This window comes from Canis aureus, chromosome 10, assembly GCF_053574225.1.
Source record: "Canis aureus isolate CA01 chromosome 10, VMU_Caureus_v.1.0, whole genome shotgun sequence".
In the NCBI taxonomy this organism is placed as follows: domain Eukaryota; kingdom Metazoa; phylum Chordata; class Mammalia; order Carnivora; family Canidae; genus Canis; species Canis aureus.
In genome coordinates this window covers 14,408,560-14,432,768 of record NC_135620.1, presented here as the reverse complement: position 1 = coordinate 14,432,768, position 24,209 = coordinate 14,408,560, and the positions used below count along the sequence as shown (strand labels likewise).

Genomic DNA, 24,209 nt, shown 5'->3' with positions numbered 1-24,209 from the left:
CTTGAATGTTGTCTTGGGCCACATATCCGTGTCATCAGCAAAAGGAAAACCAGGCTGAAATGTTTAATTCCTCCAAATCATAGGATGAGATTCTTGATATACATCCAGTGGGCATTTATTAATTGGTGCGTGTGTAGCACTATGAGGGGGCTCTGTGGAAGCATTTTTGTCAAATACGTCTCTGGTATCAAGAAGCTTCTTTTTTAAGGTACCGCATTTATTTTGTAGCCAGTTCAGTGGGATAAAAATTTTCTTGGAATTGCTAATCTGGTTGAGAAGATTTAAATTACTCAGGGCTATGGAAGGGACCTGTTAAATTATCTGCCCTGCCCTTTCACACATTTGTGCTTTTAAATCACACAGAGTATTTTCTCTGCACAGAATAAGGGACCCTCATTATAAAGCATTTCCAGCTCTCTCAGTGAATCATGTGGAATGAGAATCCATCTTAGAGTTCAAGTCATATATCTCCCCTATGCTATCTGATGAAGCATTCTGCTGGTTCCTTGGGTGGCCAATCACATGACAGATATATGACTTTGAGACGGGAACTGAAATAAAATTCCTATAATACCCTTAGGGGGAAGGGGGGGATTGTCACTGTGGAGCATTTTGGTCAATGGCTTAATTTTCTTTAAACTTCTCCCTCCACCCTCACTTTGAGCTTGGAACTCAATGCAAAAGAGCTGCTCCACAATATTTTACCTGCTAACCATTTTCAAATTGTCTCCCAAGGGTTTCAGGTGCTAAATGATATAACATATGCCCTGGGAGAGTTAATGGAATACTCTAACAAGCAACCTCAAGAGTGCTTTACACAGTCAGATTCTAGGAGAGAGAGGGATTAAAAAGCAAAGCATCTGGTGCTTCCAGAAACTACCCTTTTGATGACACGTCGGCACTGAATCTAAAAACCAGATGGTACGCTCTCAGACACCTATTGTCAGGTGGCTGTGAATGGCACACAAGACCCCAAAATCCTCCAGCCCAATCCTTAAATCTGTCTCATCCATATAACAACATCATGAGGTGGAAGCAATGGTGCAAATGTATGACTTCCACCTCAGAGATCACATCAAGGGTTTGAAATGCATTCCCTAAGAAGTCATTACACGGTGGTTTCCATTTCTGACTCATAACTCAGTAAATGGCCATTCCATCCTTCCAGCTCCTCAGACCAGAGACCTAGAGTTATCCTTGATTCCTTTTTCTCTCACTCAACACCCAAGGTGTCAGCAAATGCTGTTACTTTCGAAATGCATCCAGAATCCAACCACTTCTCACCACCTCCACCATGTCTATACTGGCCCAAACTACCATTATCTCTCCCTTGGATTCCTACAAGAGCCCAGGACTGGATTCTCTGCTCTACCCTTGGCCCCTACTGTCTGGTATCCACTCAGTGGCCAGAGTAATCCTCTTACAAAGGCAGCCAGAACATATCACTCTTCTTTTCAAAATTCAGCTGTAGCACCCTTTGCTACACAGAGGCCCACACAGAGGAAAAGCCAGGCTCCTGACAGGGGCCTCCTGGGCCCCATGAGGTCCTTGCTCATGCCCTGACATCTAACTTGTCCTTGCTTGTGCTCTACCTAACTTCTCCTCACCTCACTCACTCCAAAACACCCATGTTAAACTCCATGACACTCTTCCAACAGGCCAGGAACATCCCATCATAGGGCCGTTACACTTTTCATCACGTCACCTGGAACACCCTTCTCCCAAATAACAAATGTGGAAATGTGGCTGCTCCTTCCCCTCCTCAAATCTCATCGCAAGGGCCACAGTCCCAGTGGGGCCCACCCTGATCACTCTCAAAAAGTGCAACTCCCAACTCCTGGCATGCATCATCCCTTCTCTGCTTCCATCTCTCTACAAAACGTACCACCTAACAAACCATTTATTTACTCATTTTTTTATTCATTTATTAATATGTCTCCCTCCACTAGAACATAAGCTCCACAAGGGCCGAAATTCTCATCCGCTTTTTTGGCTCTATATATGTAGCACCTACAAAGACACTGGCCCCTGAAGGTGTTCAATAAATATGTGAGCAATGAATGAATAAATCCTTGGACTATGTGCTAGGTACATCAGAACTCTAGGCTTTGATAGGCTTATTCGCAGATATTTCTGGACACATATACCACAATAACGTCTTCAGAGTCTGTAGTGGGTTTTGTTAATGGAGGAAACAGAGGACTGTACAGGATTTCAGAAATGCTGTTGGATCGATTCCACATTCCAGAAGGTGAGGGTACATCAAAGATTCAGAAGACAGGCCTATTTCAGCAGGTCAGGGGGTCGGGTAGTAGAGTCCTTCTGTATAGGGACTTTGGTCTAGTTTTAGTAGAACAAGGGCCTGGAGCCATTGTGGGAAGACAGCATGTACTGGTGTCCTGTCCATATCTGCTTCTAGCGGCAACCGCACACTCATGTCCAACACTGAGATTTTCTCCTATGAAAACAGACACTCCCTCAAACATGAGAATGACTGCAGAAAAGAACTTTCCAGTAGAAACTTGGGAAGCAAGAGGAATGTACTATACGTCCAAAGATTCATTTTTTGATTTGAGATTGGTTTGGGGTTAGGGTAAAGTAGAAAGGGAAAGTTGACAGTAACATGTTTTTTGAGGATTCTAATTTTTTGCAAGGAAAATAAAGACAACGTGGAAAAGAAATGTCTGATCAGAATTTTCCTCAGTAGTAACATGAATATTTTTTAGTGGAGTTTGGGGCGGGGGGCACGGGAGAAAGTAAGCAGAAAAGGAAAAATAAAACTTCTTTTTCAAAATGAAATTTCTTCAACAGATCTGTTCTCTCTGGGTCTTTCCTGTTACATAATCTCAAATTATTAGCTCATCGCAATTATCCGTTGCCAGTTGAGTGCCAAGGCAAAAATGACATCACTGAAACACAGCAGAATGCCTTAATTCTGTTCCAAATCCTGGAAACCACCTTACAATATTTTCCAAAGAACTGATAAAACATAAATAAAAGTTTTGAGCAAAAAATGGCTTCAAGTTAGGATGTGCCTAGACGTCAGATGATTTTTTGAGAGATAGTGATTGCCACGGTCATAAAGATAGAAGAAAGTCACATGGTTTATTTTAGACTAAGAAACTTAGACAAATTCCTCAGTCGTAGGTCTACGAGTGTTGCTGTTTCTCATCCCGATGACTACTTAGGAGGAGGCACACCCAATTAACCAGAGGGCTTTTACTCCTAATTCCATAGCACTGTTTTCTCATTATTTCATTTTTGCATATAATGTGCCTCTGGCGAGACCATACATCCCTTCAGAGCAGGAGCTGTACCTTGTGCGGCTCTAGTAACCCCATAAGGCGGCAAGCACAGAACCAGACACATAGTAGGTGCTTGATAAATACCAGCTGCCTTCACATCGCTACCACCGATCATTTAGAAGTCTGACAACGGTTTTGAAATCGTAAACAGGTGAAGAAAGGACTGGCCTGTGTAAGTCGAGATGCCCTGTGAAAAAGCAAAGCACAACAGAGGGGAAAAGAAATCGAGGGAACAGACTCGTGCACATTTGCATCACGTATCAGAGCGAATCATATTTCAGGAGTCTCAAGCAACACTCTTAAAACGTTAGCTTTCAAAGAGGTATTTTGAGAGGTGAATGCAGAGCTAAAATAAATTCTTACAGTTTTCATCCTGGGCAATGCATTGTAAGGGGATCCCAAAGAAAGACGTATAGCTGTCATTGTACCACACCAGAAGCTCGGTACCCCTGGGGATATCTATACAGGCTCGGTAGAATATATTCGACCTATTCAAAACAAAAGAAAACCCAGCTTAGTAAGAGGTACATTGTTATTGCCCCGAAAAACTTGTGCCCAGCTCCATCTACACAGTTTGTAATAAAATCTGTACCACCACCCCTTATTATTCCCAGCAACCAATTAGAGCCTGTACCCCAGAGTGATAAACACCTTCCAGTTTATGTCTACAGTGTCCCTCCACAGAACATCGTGGCTGGAGAGACAGATATGGGGCCCAGGAGATAGCAGAAAGCCAGGGCTCATTAAAAAAAAAAAAATTCCATCTCACACTAATGAGAAAATTCTGTCTCTTGGCAAATTGCAGACACCGGTGCCTCACCCTCATATATAAATTAATGTTATTGATTTCTTATTTGAAGGAAAAGCATTACACGTATTCCTGCGCCTTGGCACTGGCAGTCCCCAAATTTGCAGTAAAATCAAGCTGCTTTGTGACAGAAGGATGGAGGGAAGTAAAAAAAAAAATCTCCCCCCATTGCCTGTCTTCTAAAGTTTGACACAAGAGAAGAGAAAACCCCTCTTACGGGGAACGAATGGAAATTCAATAAATACAAGGGGAGCACTTTACTCTAGCTGAAAGATTACCCTCTGAAATGATAGAGTGAACGCACCAAGAAATAAACATTTTTTATAACAGCTTTGGTACTATAAAGAAAAACCTACAGATTAAAAAAAAAAAAAATGAGACCGTGACCGGCTTCCTCAATGAGGAATTGCTACAAATATTAGCCTCAAGTTCAAGATAAAAGTGTTTAGGGTTGGTGGGCCTTAAATTTAGCCTTTCTGCAAGGAATTGGCTGTAGTGGGGCAATTTGTTCCTTGTATAACACTGCAGACATAAGGTGAATCCTTCACCACATTTTTCATGGCAGTGAGATATGCACTTGTCAACATATTTTGTCACCACAAAGTGGCTCTTGGCAATAGGATCATAAAGATCAATAAAAAAGTGCAGATTCTCAATATTTTACTTGCAGCTGCAAAAATTTCATTTATCTTGTTATTTTCCTTACTTGCTGCCATTCTGTCTCACGAGGGCACTGCTAGCTAAGCAGAATGTTTTTCCCAACATTCTATGAATATCTGACAAAAACTCCAGCCAGTTGTCCAGACCTCACTACCCTCCTCCCTGCGCAACTCCAAGAGCTGTGCATTTTATTAATTCTTTCCACTGCTACATAAAAAAAAAAAAAAAAATCAAAATTGGAGCCGAGCTATAAATCACTGGCATCTCCTAACTTGAGAAAAATTGAGTCGACTTTGGACTTCACCCTTGTAACATTTCATCTCTCCGTTTGGCTTCCCTTAATATAAACACAGCGCCCGGCAAATGAATGTGCTAAAACCAAATGACACACTTTGCCGCTGAAAGAGCAGAACTGTTTTCGAGCAATGGGTGGTCTTCTGAGGCTCGGAGTAGGCCGAGAGGGGGAGAAAAAAAAAAAAAAACCCGTGTAAGCGTACACCGTTCCTTACAAGAGGGCAGAGCTTCCAAAACTCGCAGAAATCTCTGCATGTTGGAGCACATCAAAGGGATTTTTCCCTTTTCAGATAATATTTCCTTTGCTGACATGTATTTAGTATTGTGGTTGGATGACTCATAAAGATAGCTTCATGGCGTCCCAACGCAGTTGAAGCAGAACACATGCCAACAAACATTATTGTCAGCCTCAAAATAAAAACAAAACGTTCAGCAAAGGGTCAATCAATCAAGGGCGCTTTGAAGAAAATACCATTTAGATATTACAAATCATAACAGAATGAATCTAAACCAGCTGACTCTTCGTGAAGAGGACATTCATGTACAATAAAAATTAAGCTGGCTCTTCAGAGTCCAACTTTTCTATTTTCTTACTCTTGGACGTGGTCACTGGTGATGGATGCCAGTTTTTTTTTTTTTTTTTAAATTGTGTTTTTGTAGTTCATTTTAGAAAGATCCGAAGTAATCGAAAACAGATCGGCATGGAGATCTAGAAGTCTCAGCGCCATCACGAAAGGGGAGCTGTAAAATCCACTTATTATTGACAGAGAGGTGACTGCCTTACCCCGGCCCACCTCCCCCCTAGGGGCGTCTTGCTTCCCCCAATTCAGAATTTGCCTCGAGATCTCCCCGGGTGCTCATGACAGAACCAGCCAAATGGTTTCTTGCTGAATGGACAAGCACGATGTTTACTAATGTTCGAGCCTCGAGTTTCATAAAGAAAAGAAAACAAAACAAAACCTTCATGGCAGAAATGCGGCTGCAATAAAGGTGGGTAAAGCCTGCACATGGCAGTGTAACCAAATACCGTCATGCACTATTTCACTGAAACCATTATTTAATGAAATAGAACTGCACAAGAAACCATGGCAGTGAGTCACACGCTGCCCAAATATGTTCCTTTTGAACTGGAGACCTTCGGAGAGCCAGCCAGATTTGTGCAGCCTTTAACCTATAAGGGGGATAAAACACCCCCCCCCTTTTTTCCCTTTATAAGGCCCCGTGTTTAAAAAAGAAAAAAAAAAAAAAGAAAGAAAATAAATAGCCAGGGGCAGGGCTCCAAGTTGCCGAGTACAGGGCCTTCTGCTTTGATGTGTCTGTGGTGCCTAATAAAGCGAAACAGTTGCTTCTGATTCTAAAGGGAACACGGCTGTTTATAACTGAGGTCATATATTTATATGGCACGTGTTTTCGAGGGATTTTGCAAAAAGGGCTTTTTCCCTATGTGATCTGTTTTTGGGCCCCCGTCTCCCCTCCTGCCTTCTTTGGCACTAAGTGGAAATGCTGGACGAACAGGTGCGCTGAGCGGATGCGGCGGGGATCTGGGAGTCCACCTTGCTCCTCTGCACCCCCCACATGGGATTCTGGGAAATGAGGGTGGCCGTGCCTCGTCTTTGCTACCTTTTGGGCTTTGAGCAAACTTCTCAACACCTAAAACTGCCTCGTCACCTAAAACATATTCTGAATTGTCCAAGAGCCAAAGCCAAACCCTTTGGCACCTTTCGATGGAGGGGAGAGGTTAATCAGGCTCAGCAGCCCGGGGCAGGGTGAGCGTGAGTCCTCCGTTTCCCACGCCTTTGTGTGCGAATGACAGTTTCCTGAGGCAGCAAGCCTGAAGATGACGGGCTGTAGGGGATCCAAGGCTGCATCTCTGCACTGTGATTTATGTGCGTGTACACATGTGCTGCGGTTGAGGGGAGGCTCACCCTCCCCCCCTTGGGGTTTCCAGGCTCATTCAGGCAGTTGTGAATGTTCGGGGAAGTGACCTGGGAGGAGCCTGACCATGTGCACCGAGGAAGAGGCCTTCCACTAGCATCTTGATTCCTGAATTCTCACGGCATTACTGTTGCAAGAACTAAGGAGATTCCAGAAACCTAGTGAAAACTTCCTGCCAGTTCCCACAGGGGTCTGTAGGACTCTCTGCAGGATTTTTTTCAAAACTAGCAGCAAGCCTGGATTCGTAAATGCAAGCCAAAGGGCTTCAGCTCTGTAAGTGGTAAATCAAGATATACTTTACCTGTACTGAACTACTGTTAGATTCTGTTCTCCACAGTGCCTTGCACATCGGATATACCTCATCCAGCTCGACTTACTAGGTTCCCCACCATCAATAAAGTGCTGTAGTGTCCCATCTTGGTCATATATCTAGAGAAGAGGTCAGAAGGTCAAGTAGTTAGAACGAATCATCAGCAATCATTTTCCCTGCTTCCCTCGGTGTCTTCATGTGTCGGCTGCAGAAATGTATTGCCTGTAGGTTTGTGAGCACTTACTGATGTTTGTGGAAACTCAACCGGAATAACGGGAAAATATTTTTTGGTGATGCAAGCCGATCGTGTTTTTCTTATCAAGCCAATCTTCCCTGTATTCAACATATTTCTGGTATCTCAAGGATGTGAGTGACCATGTTTCCCAAAGGATATTTAAACCTATTTTGACAGGCTACTCTTAAGTAATGAGCTGCCAGATAAACAAAGCAAGCTGAAGAGAGAGGCCACGCTGACATGGCTGGAACGTCCACACGACGGGCCCCTGAGCTCAAAACACGTAACTGTTTGAAGGCATTCAGGAGGCAGTAACCATCTGCGAGACAAGCTCGGTGACACCCAGCGGAAGGCAGGTGGAGCGGTGTGGAAATGTACAGAACTGGTGAAAAAACAGACAACCCCCCCAAAAAAAACCCCAAACCCCTCCCCTGATTCAAATGAAATTAATGGACTCTCATGTCACAGAGGATGTGGGACTTCAGCTGTCAGAACCTGAAACTCTAAGGAGGACCATCAAAAAAGAAAGACCCAAAAAAAAAAAAAAAAGAAAGAAAGACCCTCAAAAATAGAAAAAATTGTTTCCTATGGATTTTCTATGTCTTAACTGAGGTTGGTCTGATAATGATTGCTTACGGTCATCTTATGCAAATTTTCTTTTCAGATCATACTCAAAGAAATGAAATGTGCTTCAGAGCAAAGAGCATGCGACAAAAAGTCTCATGCATAACGCTAGCCAGTCCAGATACCCGGGAGTCAGCGCCGACCACAGAGGTAATGGGCTCCCACTTCCAGAAACCAGGTCAGCCCTGGGCACCTTGTAGGATGTGGTATCTCGATGAGTGGGAGACCAGGGGCTTACATATGTACAACAACTCCAGAAGGGAGTCCCAGTCCTAGGGGTATCTGAGACATAAGGGGTAGAGTCATCAGAAGGACCACGGCATGGCTGGTCCCTTTCAAATAAAATCAGTGATGGGATCCTGGTGACTGCTGAGGTGTTCCCCAGAGCATCCTGACAAATCATTTTCTTACTCTCTGATCAGCCTTTCCACTGTTCTCTTCCAAACAGAAATGGAGAGTTCGTCTTACAGAGAGACTCACTGGTTACATTAGACCCTAAAATTAGTATCGTCATTCATATTAATTTAGCTCAGTATTTCTGTTCTGGGGGCCAGAGGGCTTAGTGATGACAGTTTCTTTTATTATCTCCAGTCATTTTCAAACAGCTGACTTTTTTTTTTTTTTTTTTTTTTTTTTACTTTTCTTCAACTCATTTGTCTCCACTCCCAACCTTTACACGAACCACCCCACCCCCAAATAAAAGGCAGACATCAATCTAATGACAGCAATGGTTGGAGAAGCTTTGACTGGATGGCTTGCCAGCATGATCACAGCTGATAATCAATGCTGCCTGAGAAGAATAAAGAGATTCCTGAATTAAATTATATTAAAGATTAATGGCTTCTCTAAATTCCTAGTTTGAGGATTGTGGCACAGAGTGGAATCCTTTCACGGGGTGGACACATCTGCCACCTGAGCAAACTAATGAGAGATTTTGCATTTAGGTTAGGGTATTCCATTGTACTTTTTGCTTTTGTGGGTATTCCATTGTGGGTATTCCATTGTACTTTTTGCTTTTGTGTCCCTTCTAGGAAGCTCTAAGATTCAAAGTCTCAACCCTGAGTCGGCTGTTGACAGTCCATGCAACATTGAACAAAAGCCATCAGTTCTTCAGACACCAATGTTTATCTAAAATGGAGCCAAAAATGTTGATGACCCAGCCCTCTGCCCTATCCTTCCCCAATGAACAAACTTTCCTTGAGAGCTGCTGCTGAAAATAATTACAAAGCATTTTGAGAAGAACAATTCTCCTCTGTGCTTCTAGCCAATGTCATGAACGGCACATAAAGCTCTCTAACCTTTGCGTGCAGCGGGTGCTGCCTTGAATGATGGCACATCTGAACACCAGACACTAGCCAGTCAGTCTTGAAAATGAGTATGAAGAGGTTTCTTCCTACACTCCTGTTTCAGCAAAAATCTCCTCAATCTACACAGCGTGTAACTACAGGAATCCTACCATTTTTGCCTTCTTGTTACCTGCCTTGAGGAAAAGTAGATGGCTATTTCCAAGGTTTTTTCCAAGCATCACAAAATGTAGCATAGGACATGAGGATGTGCCTCCCTGCCTTCAGCTAATACTGATTTTACACTATTTCACATGGAATGGTGATGGAAATTTCAGGTACCCTGTTAGATTCCATAGCTGTGCACCCAATCAAAGTGTAAGAAACTCATTTGATCCTGATGTTGTTTTCTCCCGCAGTCCCCAGTGCCTGGCTACCACCAAATCCAGTTCAATTCACCACCCCCTAAATGTTTCTCAAGTGCATCCATCTCTCCCCTTGCCTTGTCACCCTTCCAGCTGGGGCGGGCTTCCTTGAGCACCTGTGGCACTGCATCTGGCTCCCCACAGACCTCCCTACACCTTCCCCAGGTCCCTCCAACCCAGTCTCTACACCACAGCCAAACTGCACTTTCAAAAAACAAATCTGATTACATCCTTTTCACTCAGGTCCCCTCCTCAAAATAAATGCATCACGAATGTCATAAAATGTCAAGTCATGACAACAGATGTTTGTACATGTGGCACTTCCTCAATTGGGCTCAACATGCTAATAAGACCAGCACTACCTATCAAAGTTATTTAGAGAGGCCAAAAATGTAGGCCTGAGTACTTGGCTCACGACGATCCTGAACCCTTTCTGCTCTGTGCTGTTAAGAGCTAACAGTTAAACTCAGTGTTTCTTGAAAGAGGAACAATGGGCCAGGAGGTATTACTGATGCTTACTTCTGTTCATTCCTCTGGTAAAAGGAGAATAATAGTGGGAAAACCAGGATACTCAAAGGTGATCCTAAACAGGAACTAAGGATGATCTCCTCAGAAAAGCTCAAGGTACTTGTCTGGACCCTATCCTTAACTTTCATCATCAGTCCAACTTTGTTTCCGTTTAAGAGTTCTGTGTTTATTTGTTTTTTACATTTTAAAATTTAAGTTCAATTAAGAGTTCAGTGTTTTTAAAAAGGGAATATGTGGGGGCACCTGGGTGGCTCAGTCAGTTGAGTGTCTGACTCTTGATTTCAGCTAGGGTCATGATCTCAGGGTCATGAGATTGAACCCTAGGCATCAGGCTCCACACTGGGTGTGAAGCCTGCTTAAGATTCTCTCTCTCCCTCTCCCTTGGCCTCTCCTCACTTCTCTCCCTCTCTAAAAAAATTAAAAAAAAAATAAAAAGGGGGATATATATATAAAATTCCTCATGTAACTGAACACTGTGCCCATATCCATCTACTCTACTGGACAGAGGCTGACTTCCTTCCTTCAAGACAGAAGGAACTATAAGTAAGGAAGTATTTCAATAAGTTTCAGGCTACAGCAACAATTTTAATTTCAGGAAGGTTTTTTTTGGCAGTCATATTAATACCTACATTTGTGTGACACTAAAATGAAATTCTAAGTTAGATACCTAGTAGGTCTAAAAAAACTTAAAGAAGTTAAGGAGCTGAATTAAGGCTGATGCTGATATTCATTTTGTTTTCATTTCCTTTCAAAAAATTTAAAATAAGCAGGAAAATATCAAAACTCATACACAAAGTACTAAGACAATCCTCTCAGGATCTTTGAAGATGTCAACAACGTCAGTAATTTTATTCATTCAAATAATGACAATGAAGGCAAGACAGTGAAATTTATATTTAGAGGAAGATTCATTTGGGAAGAACGCTTGAATAAAGCATAGTTTTGCTTTAAACTTTGCGCTTTGTTCTGAATGAACATGAACAACTGAAGGTTTCATATTTGCTCAGTTCTTTCTAAAGAAGCAAAGAAAGAACCCTGTGAAAATGGGGGAAATATATGTAAAGAAACACACAGGATACTTGGTGGGGAAAAAGATAAAATTTTACAGTAGACAACTCTCAAAACTATAGGAAGTATATCTAGCATATTGATTCTAGAAAACCTAGTTTAAAATAATAACAATTATTTAAAAAGGGATGAAAGAAAGCAAGCTAGCTCCAGCTTTGCTGAAACAGAGGGTAAGAAAGCACAGTCATATTGGGAAACACTTTGGTAACATCGAAAGAAAGCTGATGATGCATAAATCCTAGGACTCAGCAATATCACTTCTAGGAAATGATTCCACTGAAACCAAGGAGACAAATCCAAGGGCATTCACTGTAGCATTGTTTGTAAAAGTAAATAATGAGAAATGATGGAACTATCCATCATCATAAGAATAAATAAATTATGCTTTAATTATCCAATAAAACAGTATAAAACACTTAAAAAAATGAACATGTGGATCTGTTTGTATTCAGATCTGGTTGATAAGGATAAACATCAAGAACAGAGAGCGGATTGAGAAAAACAGAGTGCAGATTGATACCATTTGTTAACATTTCAAAATATACAAAATAACAGTCAACAGTATATTTTATAACAGTGTATATTGTAATATACATGTAATTAACTATACATACAGTAAATTCTGAAAAGACATTGATAAGGTACTTGATAACATTATGAGAGCACTGGCCTTGGGGGGAAAAGGAATGCCGGCAAAATAAAGGGAATTTATCTGAAGCTTTATCTGAAAAGCTTCATTTTTCTTTAAAAAATCTGAAAAGAATATGGCAAACACTTAAACATTCACTTTTTTGCTGGCCTATATATTGACATTTATATATTATACTTTGTGCTTTTCTGATTGTTTTTCTAAAAAAAAAAAATCAAAGAGAGAAAAACCACTGAAAACCTAGACATTTATGTCCTTGTAGTTTGGCTTTTGCATGCGTTGTTGAAATAGAGAAGCAAGATTATCTCACCCAAGGTTAAAAACTCTGTGTTATCCTTCTAGGAAAATATTTGTAATATGTATCACTACATTATCAGCCACTGATTTCTTTTATGATGTTGTTGTTCCTGTTTCAAAACCATTGTTTTTGGTCGGCACTTTCTCTTTTCTCTTTTATCAATGGGACTGGAGAGATAAGTAAGGGGGAAAGCTAATTCTTACCGTTTTACAGGGATTTTTGCAGTTTTCAATGCAATAATATTCATTGGGACACCACACACGTGGTTGAAATAATGATCACACATTCTTGCTTATTATGAACCTTGCGTGGCATTAACTGAAAACCACCATGTGTAAGCCACACATTTATTACAATCCTGGGTATCAGGAAGCACCACTGCCTCCCATGACCTTCCTTTCCTAGAACAAGAATCTACTTTGAATAAGAACAGCGTAAGTAAAAAAATACACCCTGTGTTGTGTTCTAAACACTAATCCTGAGTAGCTGGTCCACAGCTTTGTCATTTATGAATTTGCCAATTTGCGTTCAGGATAATAATCACAGCCACAGTGTAAGCCAGCAACTAAGTTGGGCTTATTTTCACATAAGGTAGGAAAACCATCTTCTGAACGATAGTAATTTGTGTATATTGGCAGCTCTGAGCAATGTCTTTCTCTAAAGCGAGATTTGCAAACCAGGGGCTCTTGGGCTGAACTCAGGCAATTGATCAACTTTGTTTTTCCTCCACAATGTATTAAAAATTTGGAAATTTTCTGTCATTTATAATTGTTCTCAAAAAAAAAAAAAATCAAAACGTGAGTCCCCAATCTCTGGCAATAACCCGCTGAAGCAGAGGAAAGAAGGTCACTCCCTTTAGATCAGCCATGTGCTATTCCATTTCCCCACAGTCCCTACCCCTCCCAATTGTCTTGCACTCTCCACACTTCACTCCTTTACTTACCTGCTTGGCCTCATTAAGCATTTAAGGTAGGCTAGGTAATCCTAACCTTAAAGAAATTATTGTTACCACTAAACATCAGCCTGTGATAGCTAGGAGGCGTTCAAGGAAAATCTTTTGAACTGATAACCTGGAAACACTGCAAACATTCATTCCTCCTATGCTGCCCAGAAGCTCCCACCTGGCTGAGACTCAAGCTTTCTGGACTGCAGTTTTCCAAGGAGTGAGAGAGCAGAGTTCAGCTCTTTCAGTTTTACCAGTGGAGGCTTTCAGTGATCTTCTTAAGCAAAGCTCCCCTTTAACTCAAAGAAGTTGTAAAAGGAATTCCACTATAAAAACAGAGAAAAAGAAAAGCCCACCAGAAAAAGCGCCGAATCAGCTCACCTCAGGCTTCCTCTAAGAGGTGGTTGTGGGGATATCACCAAGGGCCCAGGGTGAACTAGAGGGACCCTATTTTAAAAGCCTCAGGCAGAGCACTTCCTTTGGTGGTTGGGCTTCTGGGAAGATTTTAGTCACCATTCCTCTGCTACAATGCTGAGTACCCTTGGCTAAATTTAGAGCCCAGCACTAAGGAGGACACTTAAGGGGATGAGCACTGGGTGTTATACTTTATGTTGACAAACTGAATTTAAATGAAAAACAAAAGAAAGACCTGAGATTGAAATTCGGATGCTTAACTGACTGAGCCATCCAGGTTCCCCATATTTTTGTCCTGTTTAAAAAAAAAAATCTTTACAGGGGCACCTGGGTGGCTCAGTTGGTTGAGTGTCCAACTCTTGGTCTCGGCTCAGGTTCATGATCCCAGGGTCGTAAGATCAAGTCCTGAGTGGCACTCTATGCTCAAGGTGGAGTCTGCTTGAGATTCTCTCCCTCTGCCTCTCCCCCCGCCCCCCGTGCATGCGTGCACTCTCTCTCTCTCTCTGTTTCAAATAAATAAACCTTTTAAAAATAAATAAATAAATAGATAGATAGATAAATAAATAAATAAATAAATAAATAAATAATCTTTATATATTAAATAAATAAATATAGCCCCCAGGATAATCAGTTTGAAAGAGACCTCACAGACCATCTGTCCCAACCTAATCATTTCCATCACAATGAAATGGGGGCTTCAAAAGTTGGTGACTTAGACAAAATGAGACTACTAGCCAGTGGTGGGGAGAGGACATTTCCAGGCCTCCTGCCACCCTCCATCCCTCTGCCTTCCCACTGGGAGTGTGCCGAGCCTTCCCCACCTCCTCTACTCTCACAAGTCACTGAAGAAAGCCCATGACACTACACAAAAGGAACTCACTTTACAGCTTAAACTCTGATCTGTACCTCCTAGAACCTGGGTCCTTGAATTTGGGTATGGAGAAAAAGAAAAAATAAATAAATGAAAAGGATTGGCCAATTGTCCCTGAGTATGGAGACATCTGCGGCCCCCTCATCTTCATTTCTACACTTGGGTCTGTCCCTGTGCCAAGGCCCCAGACAGTCTTGTGCTGAAATGCCAGCTGCCCTCGGTTCTTAAGGCGCAAACATCTAACCCAGGGCCTGGCACATAGGAGGACCTCAACACATACTGAAGTGAGCTGAAATGAAGCCTCACAATAATTAAAACTCCATCCTAAGATTTCACAAACCCCCAGGGCTCATGAAAGAAAATACAACATCCTCCTTGAATCTAACTTTTCTTAATTGTATGAAATGCAGAGATGAGTTTCACGCGCTGGTTCAAATGTTAATAAACACTTCCCACAGAAAGGGCCAAGAAGTGGTCTTCAGCAGTTTTCCAGTTTCGACCTGAAAGCCCAGCACTGTTTTATGTGCTTCTACAGCATCTGGAGGAGCCAACAGCCAGGGAAGAGCAGAGAGAAAGATGGTTTCTCCTCTCTCCTTTACCTATTCTCCAGAGCGCCTTAATACGGTCTCATCTTTCTATAAAATTCAGAAAAGCAGGGTTGCAATAATCAAGTGTATTAGGAATTTGAGAATCTTCACTGAAAACATATATTATTCGCCAAGATGGATAATAATGTTTCACTGTGGGATTCCTGTGTGTCAGAGGGGGAGGGCACAGAATCTTTGTGGCCCGAGGAGATCTGCATGATCACTGCCACCAAAGAGTAATTCTTGACTTGTTGTGACTGAGAAAGCTTAAAAACCAGAATGTACCTGTTGCTAAATACAAGCTTTTACTTTCTTTTAAAAGACAGTAGGATTGTTCAGGAGGCTTTCTTCAGTATTACCAATGAAAGCACACCACAGAAGTCACTAAAGTCTGTGAGCTCCGCTGTGGGTGAGCTGATAGCGTGATTCCACCTTGGGTGGCCAAGTGACTCTGGATGGTTGCTGAACCTCTTGAAGAAGCTGAAAGGTCTTCTTTGAAAAAGTGATGCTAATGACAGTTCCTACATCAAAGGGCTAACAGAAAAATCAGATGGGCTAGTATATGGGAAGTCTTTAAATTCGAGCTGGGCACCCAGTAGAAGCCCCAAGAATATTAGCTACGCTCAGGCCATCGCTATAATTAAATAGGAAACATCAGCCTGAATGTCATCAAATCAACCAACCTGCTGGGGGACACTTTGACCACAGGATAATACGTGCAATCTAAGCAAACTCATGACTATGGAGGTGGTTCCCAGACCCCAAGCCCATTGAGGACAGGAATACACTGTATTCACTTTTTAACTTTCCCCAGAGGTACCTTACACACATCTCTGTACATACCAGGAAATCAACTTCTGTCCAAAGAGAAAAAGAGAGAGAGGGGGGAAAAGGATTTGAAATGACACGAGGGAGATGTGCAAGTAAAACAGTCATTCTAGTTTGTGTTTTCATCCCCCAGATGAAGCTATTACAGGATAAAACAAAATATTCTAAAATGCTGCATGGACATGAACACCATCTAGAAAACAGTAGAGAAGTATCTCTTCCATTCTACATTTCCCATTTCCTAAACTTCCTCAGTCTTCCATTTAGGGCAGTGTTATAAAAATGTCACTCAAGGGCCGCCTGGGTGGCTCCGTGGTTGAGTGTCAGCCTTTGGTTCAGGTCGTGATCCTGAGGCCCTGGGATCAAGTCCCATTGGGCTCCCCGTGGGGGGCCTGCTTCTCCCTCTGCCTATGTCTCTGCCTCTCTCTGTGTGTCTCTCATGAATAAATAAAATCTTTAAAATAAATAATAAAATAAAATTAAAATGTCATTTGAAAGACACAAGTACCCAGCATATTCTTAAGAACATATCTGGGGCGTATTTATAACAAAGTGGCAGTCATTACATGCATTTTAATGAACTGTGGCTTCACAACCCCAAAACCACCTCAGTGAATATCACCTATGACATAGCATTGCTTGACCTCTGAAGTCAGTGACATTATTTGGCCACAGGAGGCCCTGACTTATACTGCCTCATTTCTCTACAAGCCCTGAACATGTTCAAGGTAGGTGAGCTGTCTGAGCAATCAAATGTCCTGGATGAGAAGCAGGGAACATCTGTAGATGGCAGCCTGGAGCATCGGATGGGCTGGGAACACCATCCTCCCAGGCTAGAGAGGTAGACAGCAAGATCCACACCACTGTGGGCTCCTAACCTCTCCGCTCATGAACATTCGGATCAGAGCTTGAGAAAAGAGACCACAGAGCAGCATTTTTAAAATGAGAGCATCCGCCTCCACCTTAACACAATGAAGGAGCAGCAGTGAATGGCTAGGTCACACACGTGCGTGTGGCATTTTAGCTTACAACATACTTTTTCGAGCTCACCGGATCCTCACGACTGACCTACAAGGTAGGCTAGAATGTTACTCCATTTTACAGATAAAAACCACAGGCTAAGAAGGGTTAAATGACTTGTCCACAGTCATACGGTTGATAGGTGAGTGTGACAAGGATAAACTCCCTTCCCCCTCCCACCCCCCCTGCCCCACAATCATAGGCCACCTCATTATTGCTTTTTTCCATCATATCCCATCTGTCCAATCAGGGAGAAATGTAGAGCTTTTTCTTTAAAAGCATCTGAAATTCTCCAAGTGAGGGTCATAAAAATGTTCATAATGATTAATAATGCCACGCATGAAATAAACTCCTATTTTCAGAGCACATGCCCATTTAACAAGAATTACTTAATGTGTTGGTAAAATTTGCACAAAGCAAGCATGCAACTGAAGAAAGGTACAACCCCCCAGCTCTATGAAAAATCACTCTCCTTGCCCTGGCAATAATGACCTGAAACATCAAAAACGGTAGGGACATTAAGCCTACAGAGGAAGCAGCAGATTTTACAATGCAAGCTGCTTCATTAAAGTACACACCAGCCAGTGTGCCCATATTTATGTGTGTTCAGTTTTTCAACTTTTATCTCAGATATATACCCATGGGTTGTCTCGTTTCAATAATTTCTCCTTCCTCCATTAGAATTTACCTACTTTGTTGTTGTTCTTTCAAACAGGAAAACCCTTTCCTTCTCCTTGGGTTTGGCATATTTGGGAATGTCTGGAATGCCGAGATTTTAAGATGCGGCCTCAAAGGTCACGTAATAAATGCCCCATAAAATAAATGAGTAATGGTTATATACACCGTTGTTGTATTTTCAGTAATGCTGATATAAAGCTATATACTGTACTATGTCAATTCACATTCATCAAGTTCCAGAAATATTAGAAAATCATTAGAGGTTTATGTTGAGCTTGCAGATAATACTAACATATAAGTCAAGACTGAAATATGGTAATCAGAAAAACAGTTGAAAAGTGTCAATAAACTGTAAAACACCCGGGGTGGTGTTGGCGAAGCCTGCATCAGAGAGCCGGCCATGTGAAGAAACAGAATCGGGTGTGTTGGTCCCACGGTGGGGCAGCTGCTGCTAAGTGTCAGTGGAGCAGAAGACAATGTGTGTGTGTATGTGTGTGTGTGTGTGTGCGTTTTGGGTGGGGGGTGCTGGGAGGATCCCCGCCCGGAGGCCCGAGAACTCCTGGGAGCTGGAGAGCATTTGGGGAATCCTACTTATCTCTGAGGACTGCGGTGGCGGCCGTCAATAGGAAGCCTGCCATCCATCAATCTGGAGTCTTCTTCAGACATCCTCTGTCTGTTGATCAGAGGAAGACTTTGGTGGGGAATCGGGCTCCCATTATCAGGACTTTGTCTGTGATCTGAACAAGCCACTGAACCTTTAACTTTTCACTTGGCAGAAGCATATACGCTGGAAAAGTCCTGACAGTTCATTCATTTTGCTCCATCCCGGAGCCAGCTGATGTCTGACTGGTGAGACCCGCCCTCTTTGATGTTGGACTCTTTGGAGAGTGCCCTGCTGTGAAAAAAATTTTATCCGTCCAAATTAAAGAGAAATATTTCTGCATCCAGCTGTTAGCTGTGACATATTTGCCATTTTTCAGGGCACTGGCTTGGTGCCATCCACGGGCTCTGCTGCAATGCTATCTCTCCTCCGTCACAGCAATAATATCCACAGTGCAACACTGTCTCCAGTGCCCAAACAACATCAACACTGAAAAGGAAAATACGGCTAATCCTCCGGTGCTGAGAAAAAGCCTTGCAAGTATTTTCATGCGGCTATTTCTTTTCTTCCTTTCCTTTTTTTTTTTTTTTGCTAAAATATTAGCACTAATGTCTCTCATAAACTGTAAAATGCTTTGACACGACCTACCCATTTAAAAACTGCTTCAGTTCAGTTTAAAAAAAAGAAATCCAGTTTTAATCAAAGCAACCGACAAGAAGTCCTGACCTCCACTAAATATATTTACAAACGAAATGAATCTGGATGCCATGAAAATGTGTTTCGTATGCACAGAGCCCACATTTTAAAATGGATATTCATTCAGCAGAGAGAACTCTGTGTAAATGAAGAAAAACTCTCGTGAAAGTTTGAATAAACATTTAGATCTACGTAATCAAGAAAACCTGTATCTTCTCCTAGTTATTAAGTGCCGGTGGGGGGTTATAAAGCCTGCTGCCATGAATTGTGTGTGCTATAAACAAAGGGCGACGCATGTTATGACCATGTTTTTCTCCATATACTGAAATGAATGAGTAATGACACCACAGTTTCCAGCTTCCCTCCCCTTTCCTGCTCCTCTCTCAAATTTGCATTTCTGCGGAGGTGGAAATGGATCAGCAGAACTGGATCTCAGCACCCAGCATCAGAGAATAGGGCCACGGGGCTGACTCCAGAACCTGGCTGGCAAACACACTCAGCTACTTGCCATCCTTTCTCACATAAATGAAAGGGGGATTTCAAAAAAAAATATCAAAAATGACAATGATGTGCTGCATGTGAGAAAGCATCAGTTTTTAAAAACAAATTACAGGGCCAGCTGGGTGGCTCAATGGTTGAACGTCTGTTTTCAGCTCAGGTGGTGATCCCGGGGTCCTGGGATCAGGTCCCGCATTGGGCTCCCTCTGCCTATGTCTCTGCCTCTCTGTGTCTCTCATGAATAAATAAAATCTTTTAAAAAACAAATAAAAATAAATAAAATAAAATAAAATTACAGGGAAATATGAATTAACATGCTCCTCCACTTGGAAAACCAAAGCCTTCGCTTTCCACCAAATAGGAAAGAGGACCATTATGTTATTAAAATAAGCCCACAAATAACACCAGGGTGAATTGAAGGATTTACAAACTAAAAGAGGATACTGAATAGTTCAATATTTGAGAACTGTAAAATAACACATTCAAGTTATTACACTGTGGTATACATGTGAAATCTCCACATGGTTCATGCAATATATCTTACGGAATACAACTTAACCCTTGCTGTAGGAGAGATTTCGGGTTTACAAATTCTAGTGGGTCTGACACCATATAGGCCCTGCTGAAAACTATTACTAATTTTACAGCTCAGCGTGGTAGCTACTGAAGAATATGATTTCCAAGAAGCTGCTTGGACCAGAGCCTGGTGCAAACGGCGATGTTAGCAATCATATTAAATACTTAACAAGGTACTAAGTAGGGAATGTTTGTAAAGGGAATGTCCCTGAGAGAGAGGCTACTTCCATGTATGTGTAGTCAAACACACACCAGGCCCTAGAGCTCACCTGTTTTTTTTTTTAGTAAGAACTTTCTGAAGACACTGAATGTTTGTCCCAATGAAGTAATGGTTTTCCGATGGTCTACGGCTTTATTTCTTTGCTGAAATGTGTCACTCCTTAAATTATTATGTTTTCCCAAGTCTACGACATTCTTTTCCTAACCACACCAATAAAGTGTGATTGTCAGACACACTTTATAAGGGGAAAATGACCATCTGTCCAGAGTGAAAACATATTTTCAGATCTTATATAATTTAGGAGAGACATTCCTTACGTCAAGTTAGGGCAGTGCTTAGCAAGCACTCAGTTTATACCATCTTGCCCTTGATCATAGAACAATGGTAGAGACAGAGTAAATCCTCCAATTCAGGCCACTTAAGACTGTAAAGTGTGGGAGTGGCCATGTGTGCATGGTGGAGACCCAGCACAGCCCCCAGATTGGGACCCTTAGACAGCTGTCTTCCAAAGATAACTGCTCACAGGGAAAAATCCTCATGAAATCTGAGTCTGTCCTAGAGCAAGAGACATGGGAGAGGGATGGATTTTGGCTTCTTAGAAGCATTTCTCTTTCCTTTTTAAAAAAAAGATTTTTAGGGCAGCCCAGATGGCTCAGCGGTTTAGCGCCGCCTTCAGCCCAGGGTGTGATCCTGGAGACCCGGGATCGAGTCTCATGTCGGGCTCCCTGTATGGAGCCTGCTTCTCCCTTTGCCTGCCCCTCTCTGTGTGTGTGCGTGTGTGTGTGTGTGTGTGTGTGTGTGTGTGTGTGTGTCTCATGAATAAATAAATAAAATCTTAAAAAAATTTTTTATTTATTCATTTGAGGGAGAGAGCAAGAAGGAGAGGTAGAAGGAGAGGGAGAAGCAGACTCCCCATTGAGCAGGGAGCCTGATATGGGGCTCAATCCCAAGACCCTAATACCATGACCTGAGCCAAAGGCAGACGCTTAACTGACTCAGCCACCCAGGTTCCCCAGGACCATTTTTCTTAAAGGAAGGGCTACACAGTTGCACAGAGGACTGAATGAATCCAGTGGTTTGCCACAGGTCTCTTTCCCATCAGTATCCAGGAGATGAGACACCAAGGACAGAAGGCGATGTCAGTAATGGTGATACTCAAATGTGACCACCCAACCTCCCAGGCAGCACTGTTTTAACCAACATTTAGTAAGCAGCTACTATGTGCCAGCCACTGCATGTGATGCAAGGCATTAAAAAACTTAAGACCCAGTCCCTGGCCTCAAGGAATTTACAGTTCAGGGGCACCTGGGTGGCTCAGCTGGGTGAGCATCTGCCTTCGGCTCAGATCATGATCCCAGGGGTCCTGGGATCAGGCCCCGCATCAGGCTCCCTGCTCAGCATGGAGCCTGCTTTTCCCTCTGCCTCTGTCTGCTGCTCCCCTTGCTTGTACTCCATCTCTGTCAAATAAATGAATAAAATCTTTTTTTAAAAAAAAGGAATTTATACTTCAACAGGAGACATACACACAGAAGCAAATCAGAAGACATTTATTCTTGCACTACAATCTATAGATTTTTCCACACAATCTTGGGGACATTTTATGTCCATAATGGCATTGCTGGGTGTAGGAAGGGCAATCCATTACTATTTTGCCAAAGATAAAAAAGGACATCAGGACTTAGAGAGTTAAAATGAGTTATTTTACCAAATTCTGGACTGTGAAGGCAGCATTAAACAAACATTGGATTAAAACCTACCAGACTATAACCTTGAGGAAGGTGAACATAAAGTCTGCCATATTTGCCATTGTATCTTTACTCATTGACACAGAGCTTAGTTTTCAAGAAATGTCCCTTGGTTGGTTGTCTGACTACCTGGCTGGTTGTATGGATGGAGATGTTGACGGGAGGTACGGATGCATGAGTGGATGGGAAGGTGGATGCATGTGTGGATGGATGGAGGTGTGGATGCATGTGTGGATGGAGGTGTACCTAGAGGTGTGGATGCATGCATGGATAGAGGTGTGGATGGAGGTTTAGAGGAGGTGTGGGTGCATGTGTGCATGGAGGTGTAGATGGAGGTAGGATGGAGGTGTGGGTGCATGTGTGCATGGAGGTGTAGATGGAGGTAGGATGGAGGTGTGGGTGCATGTGTGCATGGAGGTGTAGATGGAGGTAGGATGGAGGTGTGGGTGCATGTGTGCATGGAGGTGTAGATGGAGGTATGGATGGAGGTGTGGATAGAGGTGTGGATGGAAGTGTGGACACGTGTGGATAGAGGTGTGGATGCATGTGTGCATAGAGGTAGGGATGGCAGGTAAGATGAATGCGAAGACAGCCAGAAGAATATAGATGAAAGCATAGGATACCTTCTAGGTACCTAAGCATTAAGTGCTGCACCATGTCCATCTGTTCTCTGGGAAGACTCATACAGCAAAAGCAGAGCTGAACCCAACTGTGAGTATTTTAAAAGATGCCTGGCTAAAATTACCATTTTCTTTAAAAATTCCCAAGAGTCTCTGCAGAGGGGAGGCAGCTGCAGAGCAGCTAGATGGAGATTTCAGCCAATGGCAAGGCCGGAGACTACCTGAGCTTGGAGCACCCGGCTCTCTGCAAATGTTGGTTCCTCGGGCCATTCCAACCCCAAACCTGCCCCCTGCTGACGATGGTCACTCTCCCCAGTCTTCCCTTGGGGTAATTCTTGTTCTCCCCTCATCAGGTTCCGACCTTTCACTTCTAGGGCCAGGGTTCCCCTCATCAGGATTCTGGGAGCATGAACCTAGGTCAAGGTATTATTCCGGGAAGAATTGTTGCATTTTGAGCTTTGTCTCCAAGCAAGCCTTGAACATGGGTGTATCCTTTTAAAGGAATTTAAACATTATAGAAAAGGCTGAAGTCACCCTGGGGGGGGGGGGGGCGGGGGGCAGGTGGGGACAGATGACCTGACATCCCTCCTGTGGCATTGAGGATCCCTGGTGGGTCCTCATAGAGACACAGGGCGAGGCCACTACAGGGCCTCGGCTCTGAGACAGGAGCACAGGCACCTGAAGAAGCTCAGAGGAGACTCTGGTGACAGGGGCAACCCAGTGCCTCCTGCACAACAGGATGCTGTGGATCCTCCCCAGGGCGTGCCAGCAGGGCCATTCAGCCTCAGGGTCATAAAGAGCCTCCAATGGAGATCTCTGAAGTCCCTTCCAAATGAGGTTATGCACACAATCCCGGAAACAGACCGGGAAGATTGAGAGACCTTCCCTGCATACTTTCAACCGGGTCCCCTGACAGGACCACACGCCTGCAGTTAGACATATATTAACATTTTTATAAATCCTGTAATTAAAAAAAAATCCTGTAATTAACTTATGAATAGCACAATTCTACGTTTCTGGTATTAAAAGCATTAAGTTGTGAAAGGTAAACATTTAAAGTGTACTACTGTTTTTGTAACCCCGTCGTGGCTTTTTTTCATCTTTCGATATATTAAGGGTCTCAAGACATGGAAGTGGCCCGGCCTCTATAGAGCCCTGGTCTGGGCTTGTTAATAAAGCCCCATGCACACCGTCACTCCAGAGGGCTGGCCGGTGTGCAGCCGGGGAAGGGACGCAGACTTTTCTCACTGAGACACAGCCCTGTGTGCCTGGGGAGGCAGTCAAGTCCACAAGGCATGATTCCCCGGAAATCCAACCCAGAGATCCAGTAAACCTCAATGTCTCAGGCATGAGGTGTGCCAAACCTCTGGTGAGCAAAGGTATAACTAACATCAACACCCAAAGAAAGCCACCACCTAATTACCACCTTGTGATGACCTGCACACTTCCTCATTTTTAGACAAGACTTAGAGTCCCTTCTTTCCACAGGA

The 24,209-nt window shown here is 42.9% G+C and overlaps 1 protein-coding gene across 1 annotated transcript in view; it reads right to left on the bottom strand.

Annotated features, from left to right (window-relative positions):
• Positions 1 to 24,209, bottom strand: part of PRDM6 (PR/SET domain 6) — a 102,475-nt gene that overhangs the window by 24,262 nt on the left and 54,004 nt on the right. The window contains exons 4-5 of the mRNA XM_077911425.1: positions 7,304 to 7,431; positions 3,669 to 3,793 (exon numbers count right to left, since the gene is read on the bottom strand). Coding sequence (XP_077767551.1) covers positions 3,669 to 3,793; positions 7,304 to 7,431 — 253 coding nt within the window. The remainder of the gene's footprint in view (positions 1 to 3,668; positions 3,794 to 7,303; positions 7,432 to 24,209) is intronic.